This window comes from Oncorhynchus tshawytscha, linkage group LG21 (assembly GCF_018296145.1).
Source record: "Oncorhynchus tshawytscha isolate Ot180627B linkage group LG21, Otsh_v2.0, whole genome shotgun sequence".
Lineage (NCBI taxonomy): Eukaryota > Metazoa > Chordata > Actinopteri > Salmoniformes > Salmonidae > Oncorhynchus > Oncorhynchus tshawytscha.
Window position 1 is genome coordinate 8,265,197 of NC_056449.1, and position 17,549 is coordinate 8,282,745.

General features: G+C 42.6%; 1 protein-coding gene across 1 annotated transcript; it reads right to left on the reverse strand.

The window, feature by feature from the left end:
• Positions 1-4,473: 4,473 nt before the first annotated feature.
• Positions 4,474-16,839, reverse strand: LOC112220828 (ubiquitin-conjugating enzyme E2 K). Its single transcript, XM_024382730.2, has 7 exons — positions 16,429-16,839; positions 9,010-9,103; positions 8,731-8,789; positions 8,513-8,595; positions 8,301-8,400; positions 5,615-5,743; positions 4,474-5,446 (listed from the first exon to the last, which is right to left on the reverse strand). Exons 1-7 carry the CDS (start codon positions 16,489-16,491, stop codon positions 5,372-5,374), a joined length of 603 nt encoding a protein of 200 aa, XP_024238498.1. The 5' UTR covers positions 16,492-16,839; the 3' UTR covers positions 4,474-5,371.
• Between the last annotated feature and the right edge of the window lie 710 nt (positions 16,840-17,549).

Sequence of the window (17,549 nt, forward strand, 5' to 3'; positions counted from 1 at the left end):
TTTTGGTCAACAGAAATGTTTGGTGTACCCGTGAAGGTAGTCAGTTGTTTGCAGCTGGGAGTCGTTAGCTACTGTAGGGCTGATAAGTTGTTTTGCTCATGGGCCGGAACATTTTGTGTTTACTGTTTTGGCAGCTTTTGTTAGTGCTGTTTGCAGGATTACATTACCCAGTTTGGAGTCAGTGGCGCGTGTATTAGTGTTAGCGTTAGGCTCGTGGCAAATGTTTGCTATGGTACGTAGCTTTGGTAAATCAGGGTGTGTTAGTGCTAAGCTAGTGGCTAACCTTGGCTATGGTTTGTAGCGTTTGTGCATGGCATGCTGGTTTAGATTTGAATGGATATGTCTGGATCTTGGAACGCATGCATGTATAGGTTGGTTAGCAGTGAGCTAATGGCTACCTGTGACTTTTGTCAGTCGATTTATTAGTTCTGTTTAACCTATTGATTTTGACTATGGGTGCATTTGAGCCAGCAGTGTTTTGTGCTGATTGTAGGGGATAGTTTGGGTTTTTCTCAATCTAATGAAGGAGACCACGAAGATCTCCCCCACAACACGAGCCCGAGGGGGGCGCAAAACCCGACAGGAAGATCACGTCACTGACTCAACCCACTCAAATAGTATAGCGGGGGAAAACGCCTGGTATGATGTGGTGCACCCTTCCTAGGAATGGCATGGGAGAGCGCGAGCAAGCCAATGACTCAGTCCTCATAACAGGGTCAGAGGCAGAGAGGGGAGCCAGACAGGCAGAGACAGCAAGGGTGGTTCGTCACTCCAGTGCCTTGCAGTTCACCTTCGCACCTGGGGGCCAGACTACACTCAATCATAGGACCTACGTCTTCAGTAAAGACTTAAAGGTTGAGACCGAGTCTGCGTCTCTCACATGGATCGGAAGACCATTCCATAAAAATGGAACTCTCTAGGAGAAAGCCCTGCCTTCAGCTGTTTACTTGGAAATTCTTTGAACAATAATGAGGAATGCGTCTTGTAACCGTAGCGTACATGTAGGTATGTACGGCAGGACCAAATCGGAGAGATGGGTGGGAGGAAGGTCCATGTAAAGCTTTGTAGGTTAACAGTAAAAACTTGAAATTAAGCCTTAACAGGAAGTCAGTAATATGATCAAATGTTTTGGTTCTTGTCAAGATTCTAGCAGTTGTATTTAGAATTTGCCAACTTTTATTTAGTGCATTATCTGGGTAGCCGGAGACTAGAGCATTGCAGTAATCTGATCTTGAAAGGACAAAAGCATGGATGAGCTTTTCTGCATCATTTTTGGACAAATATTTTGCATTTTTGCGATGTTACTGAGATGGAAAAAATAGTAATGACAAGGTCTTTCAGTTTTATTTGAGACAGCCATCGAGATTCATTGTCAGATCCGACAGCAGATCTCTTTGTTTCTTGGGACCTAGAACAAGCATTTCCGTTTGGTCCGAGTTCAAAAGTAAAGCATTTGCCGACATCCACTTCCTTATGTCTGAAACACAGGCTTCCAGGCTAGATCATTTTGGGGCTTCACCATGTCATACTGAAATGTACATCTGTGTGTCTTCTGCATACCAGTGAAAGTTGACATTGTGTTTCCTAATGACATCACCAAGAGGTAGCATATATAGTGGAAACAATGGTGGTCATAGGACAGAAGGTTGAGGAACACTGAAACTTACCATTGATTTATCAGAGGACAAACCACCCACAGGGACAAACTGATATATTTCCAACAGATAAGATCTAAACCAGGCAAGAACTTGTCCGAGTAGACCAATTAGGGTTTCTGATATCTCCAAAGGAATGTGGTGATTGATGGTGTCCAAAGCGCCACTGAGGTTTAGGAGTATGGAAACAGATGCAGAGCTTTGGTCTGACGCCATTGTAACGTCATTTACCACCTTCACGAGCGCCGTCTCAGTACTATGATGTGGTCTAAAACCAGACTGGAGCTTTTTGTATACCTTATTTGTCTATAAGAAGGCAGTGAGCAACAGCTTTTCTCATGTTTTTGAGAGGAATGGGAGAATCCATATAGGCTGATAGTAAAATATTTCCGGGTTGAGGTTTGGCTTTTTTTACTGCCACTTTTAGTGAGTTTGGGACACATCCATAGGATAGGAAAGACAAAAAGACTCACAGCTGTAATCGCTGCCAAAGGTGATTCTAACATGTATTGACTCTGGGGTGAAGAGTGTGCAAAGCCGTCATCAAGGCAAAGGGTGGCTACTTTGAAGAATCTCAAATATCAAATATATTTGGTTCGCTTAACACTTTTTGGGTTACTACATGATTCCATATGTTACATTATAGTTTTGATGTCTTCACTGTTACTCTAAAATATAGAAGGTAGTAAAAATAAAAACCCTTGAATGAGTAGTTGTGAGCAAACTTTTGACTGGTACATTTAATATTACATGTAGTTACATTTAAGAGGTTTTAATCATTTTACATATACAGTACTTCAAAATTCAAAAAGGCAATCACACATCTGCGCTATCTTTGCTGCAGGTGCATGGTAACAGCTGAATAAGATTAGAAAAAAACTAGAAACCCGCACACTGCTCTTGATAGTATCACTGCTCTTTAATAAGCTTTACGTTTCGGCCTCGAGTACTTTGTCAGAGCTTTTGTACAGTATTGACAAAGAAAGAAATCATGGCAAAGATATAAACTTTCAAATGACTATTTTCTGTGATTTTCATTGAGCCGAGAGTAGAATAAAAGAAGGAAGTCTGAGTGAACCAACAGTGTATTGTATGGTACACAACAAATTGTCCAGGGTTAACTAGTGTGGATTTTTTTAGTGTAACATTTATAGTGTTGATTCGGGAGTTTAATTAAGTAGTAAATAGTTTAACACTCCGTGGTGACGTTAATAACCAGAGTTGTGTGATTGTGTAATTTTTACTCTGTGTAGAGTAACACTCAAAACCACACCCAGTCATTATCATATATCCCAGCATGCTCTATTGGGAAAGGGGGACACCTAAATCAGTTGTACATTGCAGGGTGATTTTCAGAATTGTTTGTTTCAAGATCTGTTTTTGTATGCACATTGTCTGATTGAGTGATCTTATGCTACACAAAGGATAAGTAGCATCTATTTATCTAAATGAATCCAATTTGTTTGTAAATGCACCTATTACTGGGTCAGATGGTTATCCCAGTTTACATAATTTAGGTAGACTCAATAAACAATCCTCCCTCCCAGACAGTAATTCTGAATGTAGAAGTTAAAAGTTAAAATGGCGAAGTTGCATAAAGATATGGGAATCCATATATGACGTCATGGTTTTACCACTATCCATGGAGTTTTTAAACTACGGCCCGCGAATGGTCCAATGCGCCAATAAATCAGCTAAATCTACTTTTGAGTTTTTTCAGATTTCTTGCGTCTTGGAGTTTAAATTGGGATTGTGTATTCTGTGCTAATGACGATACAAAAGAGTAACAGAGAGCAATGTACAATACGGTAAACCTGGTAAAGAAGGCATTTGTGGTGAATGGAGGCATCTTTATACACCTCCGCTTTTGTTGGATATCCTCACTCTGGCTGGATTCCAATTAGAATTACACATCACTTTGCAAGCCAGCATGTGACTTGTAGGCCTAATGTAAAACCAGGAATTTCTGACCACTGTGTTATTTTAAGTAATGTAGGCCCTGAAAGAAAATCATTATTATATATGTAATGTACTGTAAAAAAAAATATATATATAATAAAAATGCAGGTAAGGCTGGTAGAACCCTTTGCAAAGTGTTCTACCTAGCACCAGAAAGGGTTCCCTTAAAAAAGGGACAAACCGAAGAACCCTTAGCACCTTTTTCTAAGAGTGTAGGTCTACGTACGCACAGTATAGACTACTCCCAGGGACACAGACTGATACACACAAGCGTGTAGGGGCATTCTTCCCAGTGCAGGCACGCAGGCTGCCATATGGGTATAAGAGAGCTCTGCCAGGTCCACTCCTGTGATAAAAGATGGACTTGTTGGCGAGGCTGGCTCAGACACATGCTACCTACCCTGCCATCTGGTTGTGTTCTGACTAATAACTCTCGCCTGACTAAGCAATCTGCTCTGCGGCTTTTTCGCACGGAGAGCCCATTGTTTGATACGTCAATCTTGCTCCTGCGCTGATCCAGCAGCATGTTGAACTTTAATCATCTTTACCGACAGGTTGAACCCATTTATTAATTCATTTGGTGCAGTGCATACAAATACACTTATTGAAATAAATATGCATATGTATGCAGCATTGTTACATGCACACGCACACAATTCTATTATAATGAATATGCCCGTTCTACTTTTCCCAAGTATATAATTCCCACTGGACTTTGTTTCCCCAGCATCATACATTTTGCTTCTCACCCTAGATTTTTACACACACGACTACTAAATTGCACACAAAATCATAAAAATAATTATACAATATTAAGCTCTTCTTAAAAGCACATAATTCACATTCCACACATTTTGGATTAATTTACACAGACTTTTAATAGCTTTATTTACAGATGAATTCTTGACAGTTTTTTCCCCTCTGTTGGCATAATTCAGTGGATGCCATATTTGTCAAACCTTTACATTTTTTTAAACTTCGTCTCAATTTGCTTGAGGAGCGTTATTGGTGAACAATGAGGTGAGTGTTTTCCGCTTCGTTTTCTTTCTTTTTAAAAATGGGAATCCAAATGTCTTCCTGTAGGAGGCCAGATCCAAATAAAAAAGTGGGAGGAGGAAAGTGATGATTATGAATCATGAGGGGGGTGGGGCTACCTGCTGATGGAGTGGGCTGTGGAGGTGAGTTTGGAAAGTTAAAACTCTTAAAGACAGGTGACATGATGGGCTTGATACAGATGTGGCTACTGCAAGGGAAAAAAAAAAAATCAGTAATGTTTCCTAGCAAGTGCCAAAAGAGTGGAGTGAAGAAAATGGCTCTGTTCAAACAATCTAACACTGCTTCCTTACTTTCTTCAAGGTCATAGCTGATGTAAAAGGATTGTATAGTTAAATAGGATGCCAGTGAAGAGTGTTTGGACAAAGCCAGCGTGTGAATGGGGTCCAGCATGCGCACAGAGGAAGGGCACTTGGTTCAAGTCATTTGATTGAGGTATGTGAAATGGAAGGGTATAGTGCCAATGTGAAGATGGCAGGAAAGCTGGAGCATGGTACAGAGCAGAGACGATGGTGATTATGACTAAGGGGAGAAGTGCCAGTAGGTTGAGAGGGGGTATCCAACAGGTGTGGAGGTAAGGGGTCAGAGGAACAGAGGGCTTCAGATGGAGGGAGACTGAAGGGAGAGGGTGTGTATAGAGGAGTCAGATGGGGGCCGGGTGAGGTGGTGTGATGGGTGGTTTGGGACCAGGGGGCCATTGAGACTCAGTTACTGAGCAGTAGCTCTGTCGCAGTCTCCACGTCCCAGGATTTCGACGACAACGCCACTATTACTGCATTCTGTGAAGACGGGACAAACAGTAGAGAAGGACATTTATAACAGTCATAACTATGCTACAGTATTCAAACAAAACAGATCCATTGGTGAACCATAATAAAATGTAAATGAGTTATGAAGGTATCTACTGCTGAGACAGCATTAGAGCTAGTCACGTGGGGCCCACTCACTTTGTCGAAGCCCATGGCACAGAGTTTGTCTATTTTGCGGGTGTACTCTGGACTGGAGGAGGGGGCGCCGGCGTACACATGAGACCAGAGTCTGGCCGTCTGTTTGAACATCTCTGGGTTCTGCTTATACTGAAGAGTGAGAACACACAACACTGAGTTGGCAGTATACAAAACATCACTAGGCTACAATTTAGTAAAGCAATTGTACACGAGAAGGCATGCTAAAACTACTTTATTAGCAATTATTTTGTGAAAAAAAAAAAGAAAGTGTTTTGCACAAGCGACTGTACAATTGCTTTTCTACAATGGGTTATCAACCTATTCATCAGCTACTATATCATCCCTCAACAAAAATATAGGCTAGTCCCAATGCATCTATGGTTACTAGCCAAGCCAGCTGACCGTTCATTCTATCAGTTAAGCTGCCAGAGACGCGACCCAGTCATGAACTCTGTTCAATATCCCAGTCGTTGGTTCTAAATGTTCCGTTGCCATGCTGGCCGGCAACGCTCTTATCCCTTGCTTGCTAGCTAGCCAACTACGGCTAACACAGTCACGTCAAACCGTGCAGCTAGAATAACAGTAGCTGCCTTTTATTTTGTTTCACCTGTTTTTCTATTGACATTTCTTTGTATACAGTGCATTCGGAAAGTATTCAGACCTGATGACTTTTTCCACATTTTGTTAAGTTACAGCCTTATTCTAAAACTGATTAAATAAAAAATGTCCTCAATCTACACACAATGCCCCATTTTTGCAAATGTATTAAAAATAAGTTTCCAAACACCTACTCATTCAAGGGTTTCTTTATTTTTACTATTTCCTACACTGTAGAATAATAGTGAAAACATCAAAACTATGAAATAACACATATGGAATCATGTAGTAACCAAAAAAAGGTTACATCAAAATACATGTTATATTTGACATTATTCAAAGTAGCCACCCTTTGCCTTGATGACAGCTTTGCACACTCTTGGCATTCTCTCAACCAGCTTCATGCGGTAGTCACCTGGAATGCATTTCAATTAAACAGGTGTGCCTTGTTAAAAGTTAATTTGTGGAATTACCTTCTTAATACTTTTGTGCCAATCAGTTGTGTTGTGACAAGGTAGGGGTTGTATACAAAAGATAGCCCTATTTGGTAATTGAGAAAGTCCATATACTGGCAAGAACAGCTCAAATAAGCAAAGAGAAATGACAGTCCATCATTACTTTAAGACATGAAGGTCAGTCAATTCGGAAAATGTTAAGAATTGACACTGATTTATTTAGAATTCAAGGCACGCTTAACCACCATGGCTACCGCAGCATTCTGCAGCGATACACCATCCCATCTGGTTTGCGCTTAGTGGGACTATCATTTGTTTTTCAACAGGACAATAACCCAAAACACACCTCCAGGCTGTGTAAGGGCTTTTTGACCATATTTACCTGGCCTCCACAATCACACTCCATCAATCAGGCCTTTATGGTAGAGTGACCAGACGGAAGCTACCCCTCAGTAAAAGACACACATGACAGCCCACTTGGGGTTTGCCAAAAAGCACCTAAAGGATTCGGACCATGAAAAACAAGATTCTCTGATCTGATGAAACCAAGACTCAACTCCTTGGCCTGAATGCCAAGCTTCACATCTGGAGGAAACCTGGCACCATCCCTACAGTGAAGCATGTTGGTGGCAGCATCATGCTGTGGGGATGCTTTTCAGCGGCAGGGACTGGGAGGGAGACTAGTCAGGATTGAGGGAAAGATGAACGGAGCAAAGCATCCTTGATAAAAACCTGCTCCAGAGTGCTCAGGACCTCAGACTTGGGCGAAGGTTCACCTTTCAACAGGACAATGACCCAAAGCACAGAGCCAAGACAATGGAGGAGTGGTTTCAGGACAAGTCTCTGAATGTCCTCTAGTTGCCCAGTCATAGCCCAGACTTGAACATCTCTGGAGAGACCTGAAAATAGAGGATCTGCAGAGAAGAATGGGAGGAACCAAATAGAAGAATGAGAGAAACCCCCCAAATACAGGTGTGCCAAGCTTGTAGCGTCATTCCCAAGAAGACTCAAGGCTGTAATCGCTGCCAAAGGTGCTTCAACAAAGTACTGCGTAAAGGGTCAGAATACTTATAAAATGTGATATTTCATTATTTCTTTTTTTAATCAATTTGCAAAAAAATATATCAGAAAATCAGTTTTTTTCTTTGTCATTATGGGGTATTGTGTGTAGATTGATGAGGTGAAAAACAATTTAATACATTTCAGACTAAGGCTGTAACGTAACAAAATGTGGAAAAAGGGGTCTGAATACTTTCAGAATGCACTGTGAGAAATCAGCGTTTGAGGATTATGCTGATTCATGATTTCGACTGGCTGAGAAAAGATGTCCATCTCGTCCTGACACTAATACTCAATAGGACAGCGGAGATCGAATTTCAATACCATAACAATGTTGCAAATGCCGAGAGACAGACAGCAACGTTGGCACAAACCCCACTTGTTGCAAACCAAATGTTAAGCTAGAAGCAAATAATGTCTAGATGCGTTTTACAGTGGAGACCAACTTAACGAATATGACCGGTGAGGAGACAGAGCAAGACTAAAAAAAAACATTACAAAATCTGCAAAAGACATTCCAGGCATACTTATGCATGATCTCCCTCTCCCACACATGCACACAGTGTTCCTCTCACTTGATTGGCCACCACAGCGTCCTGTGGGTCGTCTGGTTCTGCAGCTGCCAGTAAGGCCTGTAGTGACAGCAACACTGTCCTCAGCGTCATAGCTGCCGCCCTGTCAGACACACAGAGGGAACACAGAGTAGTAAGACCTGGGATCAGCCTTAACCAAGACATGACAATGAAAATAAATTTGAATTTTAGAGTGTTGAAATAAAGTGGCTCACCACTGGTCTTTGAGGATGTCCAGACATATTGCACCTGTGACTGAGCTGATGTTGGGATGCCAAATCTTCGTGATAAATCGTACCTGGGGGGCCACAGGAAGCACATAAACAAGCAAATTAATTAGCAAGGACTTCACCCTGGCACAGGTCAATGTTGACAAAATCCACAACTGAATGACAAACATCAGAATATGTTTGACACACACACACACACCTACCTTTGGTGGGTTGAAGGGATATGTTTCTGGAATTTTTATTTCTAGTTGATATCTACCACCTGAAAACATTTTTGGGGGAAATAATTAATCACAGCAAGAAATCTGTATCGTTTTGCATGACATGAACCACACTCACTCGAGGTAAAAAGTGCTTTGAATCCTATTGTGGTAAATTAGGTAATCTGCCTCAGCCCTCAAGTAAACCCAGGCGAGCTTGTCCCAGGTAAAGCTGTTAGGTCTGTCTGAATAGACGACAGTAAACTCCCCTGGGCCTCTCACCTTCATACGGTGTATCAGGTGGCCCTGCGATCTCCCCCTTCAGCTCTGTGAAGTTCTCATCCACCAGGTCCACTTTTATCTGGTTTTTACTCGTCTGTCAGTGAGAAGAGAAGTCAAAAGTTAGTTCTGTCACAGAGCATGGGCCAGGGTGTAAGGAAAGGAGGGGTATCCGTCAGGGGGTACCTCATCCCAACGCAGACATTCTCACGGAAGTGAGAACTAATACTTTCACATGATCGGTCTCCTTGCACTTGAGTATGACAGATACCTTGATAACAAGCAACATTATGAGACGTTTGAAAGTAGTGACTTGTGCCATAGATTCTGATACGATATCCGAAAGGGCCAAAAGCTACCGGTATCTTCTTGCATCGTAAAGTGCTCTAGTCTGGAGGGACATTATTTTGCAAACAGTTATGAACATTTCCACATGGCGTGTCGCATTATTCAAGTGTGTTAACTTCTGTGCAGCATGAGTGGGGAGCTAACATAATGTATCCCAGACTCCCAGTGCAGGATAGCAATGAGTAAGTGGACCAAGCACAGTGCGCTAAAATAAAGGGTCGGCTGTGCTGATAGACAGGCTTGATCCGCGAGACACATTTGACAGAAGTGCCGAAAGTAATAAAATAAAAAATACAATTTAGAACAGAAACATCTTTAAACAAAATCTTAGTATCACAAAAAAGTACCCAAGTTCCAGTATACCGTGCAACACTAAGCTGTGGAAGCCAGAACTGTGTGTGACCACTCGGTTACGGGGACACCATTCTGCCGAGGACACCCAAACCAGTAGACACCGCAAAGTCCAAGCAAGCCTGACCCACTCTGGAAGTTGCTGTAACCCTGCTTGGGATATTTACACTATATTGGCTATTGGTTGAGACGCAGGGGCCGTTCTAGCTTGTTATGTCAGGGTGGGCGACTGGAAATGTAAAATAAATGCATTTAGGTTATAGTTTATTAAGATGCATGAATACACCACACCAACAGCCTGATAAACAATCAATTGGCTGTTTTAAAATGAATTTCACATTGTTATGGTCAATAGATGTGATAGCATGCTTAATATATGATTCTATTCCGTAATAGGGTAAACCGTAAGGTGTTCCAGCTAATCAAATCAACATTTATTTATGTTCCAGCGTAGTGTAAGCTACACAATACAATGAAATGCCTACTCGCAACTAAAGCTCTCCTTGCAAACAGTGCAATTACTCAGCTATATGTATTTGCGTTTACATTAGGCTATAACATGTGGTCATAGGCCTATATTGCAAATTGTTGTTTGTTCCTGAACAAGCCGAATGGCAGAGCTACCCTTCAACACCACAAGTGAAGTATGACTCTGGGGTATCCAGTGAACTTCTCCCATGTGGTGCAGCATGGACCCTATGGCCCCTTCTCCTCCACCTCTGGGATACAACTGAGCACCAAGTCTCCCTAACAACCCAGCGTGTGACTTATTGGGAGTACCAGGGAGTTGCAGTGCAGTGGACATGGCTGCATACGTCATAGGGAGGACAGTTTTGCCCGTATTGAACAGAACATTATGCAACAGAAGACCAGATCCCAGGGTTCATCCTGTCAGGGGAGCCCTCTCCAACAGGTTGCAGTAGAGAACATCGGACAGTCAAATGAAGGACAGCAGCAGGAATTTGTCTCTTTGGCCCCGGCACCGTTGCCAGGTGTGACTGTGACCATCGGGTGTGACTATATTGCTTCTCCGGTCCTGGCACCGTTGTCTGGGGGAACCCTCTCCTATGTGATTCCAGCAGCATCGCCGAACGGTAGTGAGCCTATGTCGCTGGCTGGACCCTATTCCTCACCGCCGCCAGATCATCACCCGTCAAAGCTACACGGCGAGCCTGTCTGCCCATCCGACACCCTGTCCCTGCAGTAGAGGACCCTCCAGCAGCACCGGTCTGCTGCTACCGCCGATGACCAGTCCGGCCATGACCTGTGCCCATGGGGGGGGACACAGCCACACTGGTGTCACCAGCTACTGATAGTACAGCTTTACCTGACCCAGCCACAGCCCTGGGTCCCAAGCGTGCACCACCTGACCCAGCTCCAGTCCTGGTCCTGCTGGACTCAACCCTCAACTGTGGGGGACACAACAGACCTCATCGGGGCAGACCACCCAGACTTCACCCCCCAGTGTCCTGTCCCAGGGGCACTACCTATTCCTGCTCCTGGAGTCTGAGCTGATCCACCATCTGCCTTGGACTCACCAGTATTGGCCTGGACTCTGGGTCTACCGGTGGGACCTTCTCTGGGGATTGCCCTGGGTCCACCTCTGGGGCAAAGCCCGCCTCTGGAGGAACCACTGCCATGCCTGCTCTCCGCTGCTGGGGGTTGGCCTGCCTCAGTTGGGGAGTTGCTAAGCCTGCTCACAGCTCAGCCGCGAAGTGGTATGCCACACAAGCTCACAGAACAGAACCGCCGAGTGCTGAAGCATGTAAAAATGGTCTGTCCTCGGTTACAACACTCACTACAGAGTTCCAAAACTGCCTCTGGAAACAACGTCAGCACAACTGTTCCTTGGGAGCTTCATGAAATGGGTTTCTATGGCCGAGCAGCCACACACAAGCCTAAGATCACTGTGCGCAATACCAAGTTTCAACTGTTGTGGCGTAAAGCTCGCCACCATTGGACTTTGGAGCAGTGGAAATGCATTCTCTGGAGTGATGAATCACGCTTCACCATCTGGCAGTCTGACTGACAAATCTGGGTTTGGCTGATGCTAGGTGAGCGCTACCTGCCCAAATGCATAGTGCCAACTATAAAGTTTGGTGGAGGAGGAATAATGGTCTGGGGCTGTTTTTCATGGTTCGGGGGAGACCCCTTAGTTCCAGGGAAGGGAAATCTTAACGGTACAGCATACAATTACATTCTAGATGATCCTGTGCTTCCAACTTTGTGGCAACAGTTTGGGGAAGGCCCTTTCCTGTGTCAGCATGACAATGCCCCTGTGCACAAAGCAAGGTCCATACAGAAATGGTTTGCTGAGATCGGTGTGGAAGAACTTGACTAGCCTGCACAGAGCCCTGACCTCCTTCGAACACCTTGGAGATGAATTGGAACACCGACTGCAAGGCCTAATCGTCCAACATCAGTGCCCGACCCCACTAATGCTCATGGCTGAATGAAAGCAAGTCCCCACAGAAATGTTCAAACATCTAGTGGAAAGCTTTCCCAGAAGAGTGGAGGCTGTTATAGCAGCCCATATAGCAGAATGCCCATGATTTTGGAATGAGATGTTCACCGAGCGGGTGTCCACATACTTTTGTAGTGTCATGTAGTGTACATCCCATGTTCATCTTCCTCAGTGTGTTAAAATAAAGTTCCTGTGTGGGTGTTAACTCTTGGGCTGCGTTATGCCCCTGGAACCAGGAGTGGTGTCAGTGAGTCACATCCATAGAGCCGGGTAAAATACATAGAGCCGAGTCACACTCTTTCACTGGTGCCGTATTATTACAAATAGGTCATCACTTCTCACCATGGTGCTCGTTTAGTAAAGTTAGACAAAAGCTTAATCAATGTCTCGCAAGATCAATGATTAATTTGCATTTTACATAACAGAACCGACTATAATAGCGTATCAGGCCTAGAACATTCCTGTTACACCAAAAACACCTCATTTCTAATGAGATTTTACGACGGTCAGCTGAAGCAGCATAGTCCATTTGTCTTGTGTGCGCCAAAACTCAACCGAGCGCGCCACTAGGTGGAATACATGCTTCGACTGAAACAAAATGCAAGCAAAAGCATCTGCTCTAATCCGCTCATGAAACAGTCATTCAAGAGCATCGAAATGCATATTCCCATGAAACAGATATCAATCAAATAGATTGGCACGCAGATGCAGTTGACGTTTCACCAGTAAAACGTGAAGAATTATCTTTCGTGGTTGACAGTGATGGCCTATTTTGAAATTAGGTAGCCTATGCCTAACTTGGTATTGGAGGCTATTAAAAATATAAAATATTTGAGACAATCTATGTGTGGGCATAGGCAGTTTGTAATTGGAGGATGCATTTTATGCATATTCTTTAATGATAGGCTATTCAATAGGTTACATCTGTCGGTATAAAAGGAAAGAATGTCATAAACAAAAATTGCGCTCCATCACCTAAATAAGATAGCACTACACTACTGGGTTTGCGGCAGTGGAGGCTGCCGAGGGTAGGATGGCTCATAATAATGGCTGGAACAGAGCGAATGGGAATGGCATCAAACACATGGAAACCATATGTTTGCATTTGATACCATTCCACTCAAGCCCGTTCTACCCAATTAAGGAGTCACCAACCTCCTTTGGTTTGTGACTATGAACTTCCATTGTTTCCGATTCAGTTGGTCATTCGGTTAACAGATTTTTTTTTGTCATTCTGTTACCGATTTGGTAACAGAATAATGCATTTGAATTACTTCATAAATCGTAAACCACATTTGTATTTGTAAAAACAAACTAAATTGGGAGGTCTAACTTTACTTGTTATTTCTGTGAAGTTTCATTATCCTCCCTCATGAGGGAGAGAAAGTAGAAAATATCTTAAAGATGTGCGTTTTTGATAACAGAATGACAAGACACTAGGCAATATTTCTTAACTTATAGAAGATAAATCATTTCTGCACAACTAAATATAAAATGTTGAAATGATTTGGACAATGGACGCAATGCAATAATTCTACAAAATACTGCAGTAAACAAATCTGTTTCCACTAAAGGTGTGTTTGTAAATTCAATCTGGAGTGCCAGAGTGCGCTGTCAGGTTGTCCGTTAGTAAATTCAGAGCATTTCACTCTCGGAGCGCACACTGGACGCTCTGGCTGAGGAGTAGGGTACATCCGAGCAGTCTGACCTCACAACGGTAGTCAAGCATCCAAGCTAACCGGCTAACGTTCGCTAGCTACCTCCAGACAAACATGAGATCACCTCACTGACCATTTTACTTGCCCTAGCAGAGCTGATTATGCTGTTTTTATGTTATCCAGAGCATTGGTGACTAAGTGTGCTGCTGGCACCAATTTAATTGAGCTTTTTTGGTGACGTTTACTGACACCAGCCATATTCAACGGCTGTTAAACGTTGGTAAATTCATCAGCTATTCTGTGCTCTGGCACACTCAGACAAGAGTGCTCTGAAATCAGAGTAGATAGCCAGTGCAAATTTACGAACGCACCCAAAATGTAAATTGTGTGGTCGTCAAAATACATAAATCATTTGAAAACAATGTCCCAATACTGTGCCATGAACATTCAAATCTGTGGGCCAACCCTTCTAGTGAAACCCCACAAATCGTTGTGTTTATAATTGCGATGGGTATTCGTCAACCTAGAGTAAGATCGATATGACATTGTATTGCCAAGAGCTATGGGAAAGTCCTGAGGGTGTTTCACGGTCAACGGACGTCTTGACTGAACTACACTGAACAAAATATACAAGCAACATGTAAAGTGTTGGTCCCATGTTTCATGAGCTGAAATAAAATATCCCAGAGATTTTCCATACACACAAAAAGGTTATGTCTCTCAAATTGTGCACAATTTGTTTACATCCCTGTTAGTGAGCATTTCTCCTTTGCCAAGATAATCCATCCACCTGACAGGTTTGGCATATCAAGAACATGATTAAACAGCATGATCATTACACAGGTGCACTTTGTGCTGGTGACAAAAGGAAATTCTAAATTGTGCAGTTGTCACAACACAATGCCACAGATGTCTCAAGTTTTGTAGGGAGCGTTCTGACTGCAGGAATGTCCACAAGAGCTGTTGCCAAAGAATTTGATGTTCATTTCTCTACCATAAGCCACCTCCAACGCATCTGTTGCGTTCATATTTTTGTTCAGATGGTGCTAGCTGTATGGGGAGGGCCTTACGCCGTTCGCCGAGACAACGAGCCAGAAGAGCGGCAGCACTGCGCGTCATTGGCTGTATTGTGCCAATGGCAAATTTGGTGATTAATGGTTTTATTCTTTCAAGTAAAAACTACCAGAATGCAGTGGCTACAGCCCTACAATCAATAAAAACATAGCTAAATACCAGTGAATTGAAAATATGTCCCATCTTGTCTTTTGGGCAGCTGGTTCTTGCATGCAGCTCACTCTGTTCTGTGCTTAGGCTAACTACTTGCTGCAGTTTATCCTCCCATCACCAGAGTAACTCATCAACACCAAAAATAATATTACAATGTAACCCAACTCGGATGTAAGCCTACCGTAGAAGTAAACTATGTTATCCAACTAGGAACCTTCTGTGTTACAGTTAGGTGAGAAGTGTTCATCTGTGTTAGGCTGTGTGAGTGTGTGAATGTGTTGGTGGGAGGGTGTGTATTAAGTATCTAATTTAGATAAAGTAGTATAAAAAGTGGTATTCTAATTTCATACATTTGTTCAAATTGTTACAAACTCTGTTTTGCATAAAACTACATTATTTTAATTATGTACTCCATACTGCCACATTTACATAATATAGCATTTGAAATGAAAAGACGTCATAACAATATGACCACCCTATCTTGAGATATTGGACAAAACATGTTGAATTTAAGAATCCAGACAGGTAATTTGATGCCTTTATCGACTAGGGATTAACATGGACCTGTCCCGAGACCTTTTTCAATAACTTGAAAATAAGACCGCTCAGCTACATGTATAGTAAATCCTATCCTCATGAAATAAAGTGTTCTGTGTTTCTGGGAGAAGCATCTATAACATGAAATGCAAAGTATAACACCTGAACCAAAGTTACATTGGGTCCCCTAAAACCCTAATATTCGTTTCCAGTTTAAAAAAAAAAGTGTTTTGATGCATTTCTAATATTTGATGATGATTTCTCTTCAACCTAGCCTGCAACAACACAGGTAGAAAATGTCACACTAACGTTAGATTTCGAACGAACCCTCTGCGGCAGAAGTTGCACCCCGGTGGTAACCAATTATGTATATAACAATTATTGGTGGTAATATCGTTAGCGGTGTGTGGCAAATATACTTTTTAGCTAGCTTGTTGGCTAAATAACCAGACATCTAACGTCTTCGCCTCTGTAAACATATCAAGCCAGGGTGAGCGTATTTGCGTGGCTTATTTCACTACCCCTGGCCTAACCTTCGCTAGAAAAGCTATCTGTATAGTAGTAGCTGGCATCCAGGCGGGGGGTTTCCTGTAGGCTAGCAGCCATAACTAACGATAACGTAGTTAGCAAAAAGCAAGTCACATTTTCCTTCGCTTGCAAGCCAGCTAGCGCCTTGTCCTTCGCTTTTGTTAACAACTGGTACCGCTATCTAGCTGTTAGCTAACAAAACACTACTTTCCAACAACAGGCAATAATCGTGTTTGACACAAACTCTGCTAACGTTGCTAACTACCTCGCGTTACATTCACGGTCGACGGAAGAAAATAAATCACCAACCTCCTCGCTTTTGAGAACCTCTTTAAATTCCCGTTTTATCCTTTGAACCGCGATGTTGGCCATGATTTCGCCGTGTTTCTGTCGGAAGGGAACACGATCCTCTCGGTCACAGGCCTTACTTGGCTTCAGCCCTCCTAGTTAGCTAGCTAACCCAGCTAATTCGCAGTCCCCCTCGCACTTTCGTTCTCTGCCTCTGTCACTTTTGGATCGGAGCAATAATAACAGCTGCTAGCTACGGCCACTAATTGCTAAGTTCTACTGGAACGTGACCGAGCCCCGATGTCATAAAATATAACGCTAGTTACAAATGAGCCGAGGGACATGTGTATTTTCTCGCAATATTGCCACTATGTACGCAGTGGACAGAAGGTGGTCCTGGAAACATTTTAATACCAACTACATGCAAGCTGAAATGCGGGTCATGTGATTTCTACAGCATTGATACCCTCCCTGTCATTATAACATTTTAGAGGGGCTTCTTATGTCTGCAATAACTGGTAGACGTACTTGCATGAGTGGAGAATTAAAAACAGGCATACATTTGCTTGCATATGCTTGATTATGTTGTCCAAAGTAAACGTTCATTAATAAATAATGACAATGCACATATTTCTTGTTACCTGGACCTCACTTCTTATCATCAATGATGCAACATTCAGAACCTACCTATAGAATAGTATGTATCTGGGACACTTATAAGGTCCACTGTACACCTTCATAAACCCTGGGGTGTATTCATTACGCCAATTCTGTTGCAAAACATTTTGTTTGTTGCATTGCAAAAAGTTTTTTAACAGAAACAGTTTACTCCAAATGAAAAACGTTTTACAACGAAAATTAGATTTTCTATTGGACACATTCAGGTAGGTCCCTCAAAGTTTTGTTCTGTTTTCTTCCGTTTGGTTCTTAAACGTAGACGGGTTCCGTTGCAAGATGTAATGAATACACCCCAGTCTTGATTATGATGGATGAAAACAAGGTCAAAGGTTATTCTATTAATCTGTCATAACAAAGCCTTTCCTTATTTGTATTCATGGTCTTTCACTGCCTCTACCTAGAAAAACTGTTTCATGTGGAGATGCCACATCATTACATGACAACTCAAGATGATGTATCATATG

Coding starts and splice junctions, on each gene's coding strand:
- LOC112220828 (XM_024382730.2), bottom strand. CDS start 16,491: ATGGCCAACATCGCGGTTCAAAGGATAAAACGGGAATTTAAAGAGGTT. Junction 9,104..16,428: donor AGGTTCTCAAAAGCGAGGAG/GTTGGTGATTTA, acceptor TCTCACTGACAG/ACGAGTAAAAACCAGATAAA. Junction 8,596..8,730: donor ATCCCTTCAACCCACCAAAG/GTAGGTGTGTGT, acceptor GTGGCCCCCCAG/GTACGATTTATCACGAAGAT.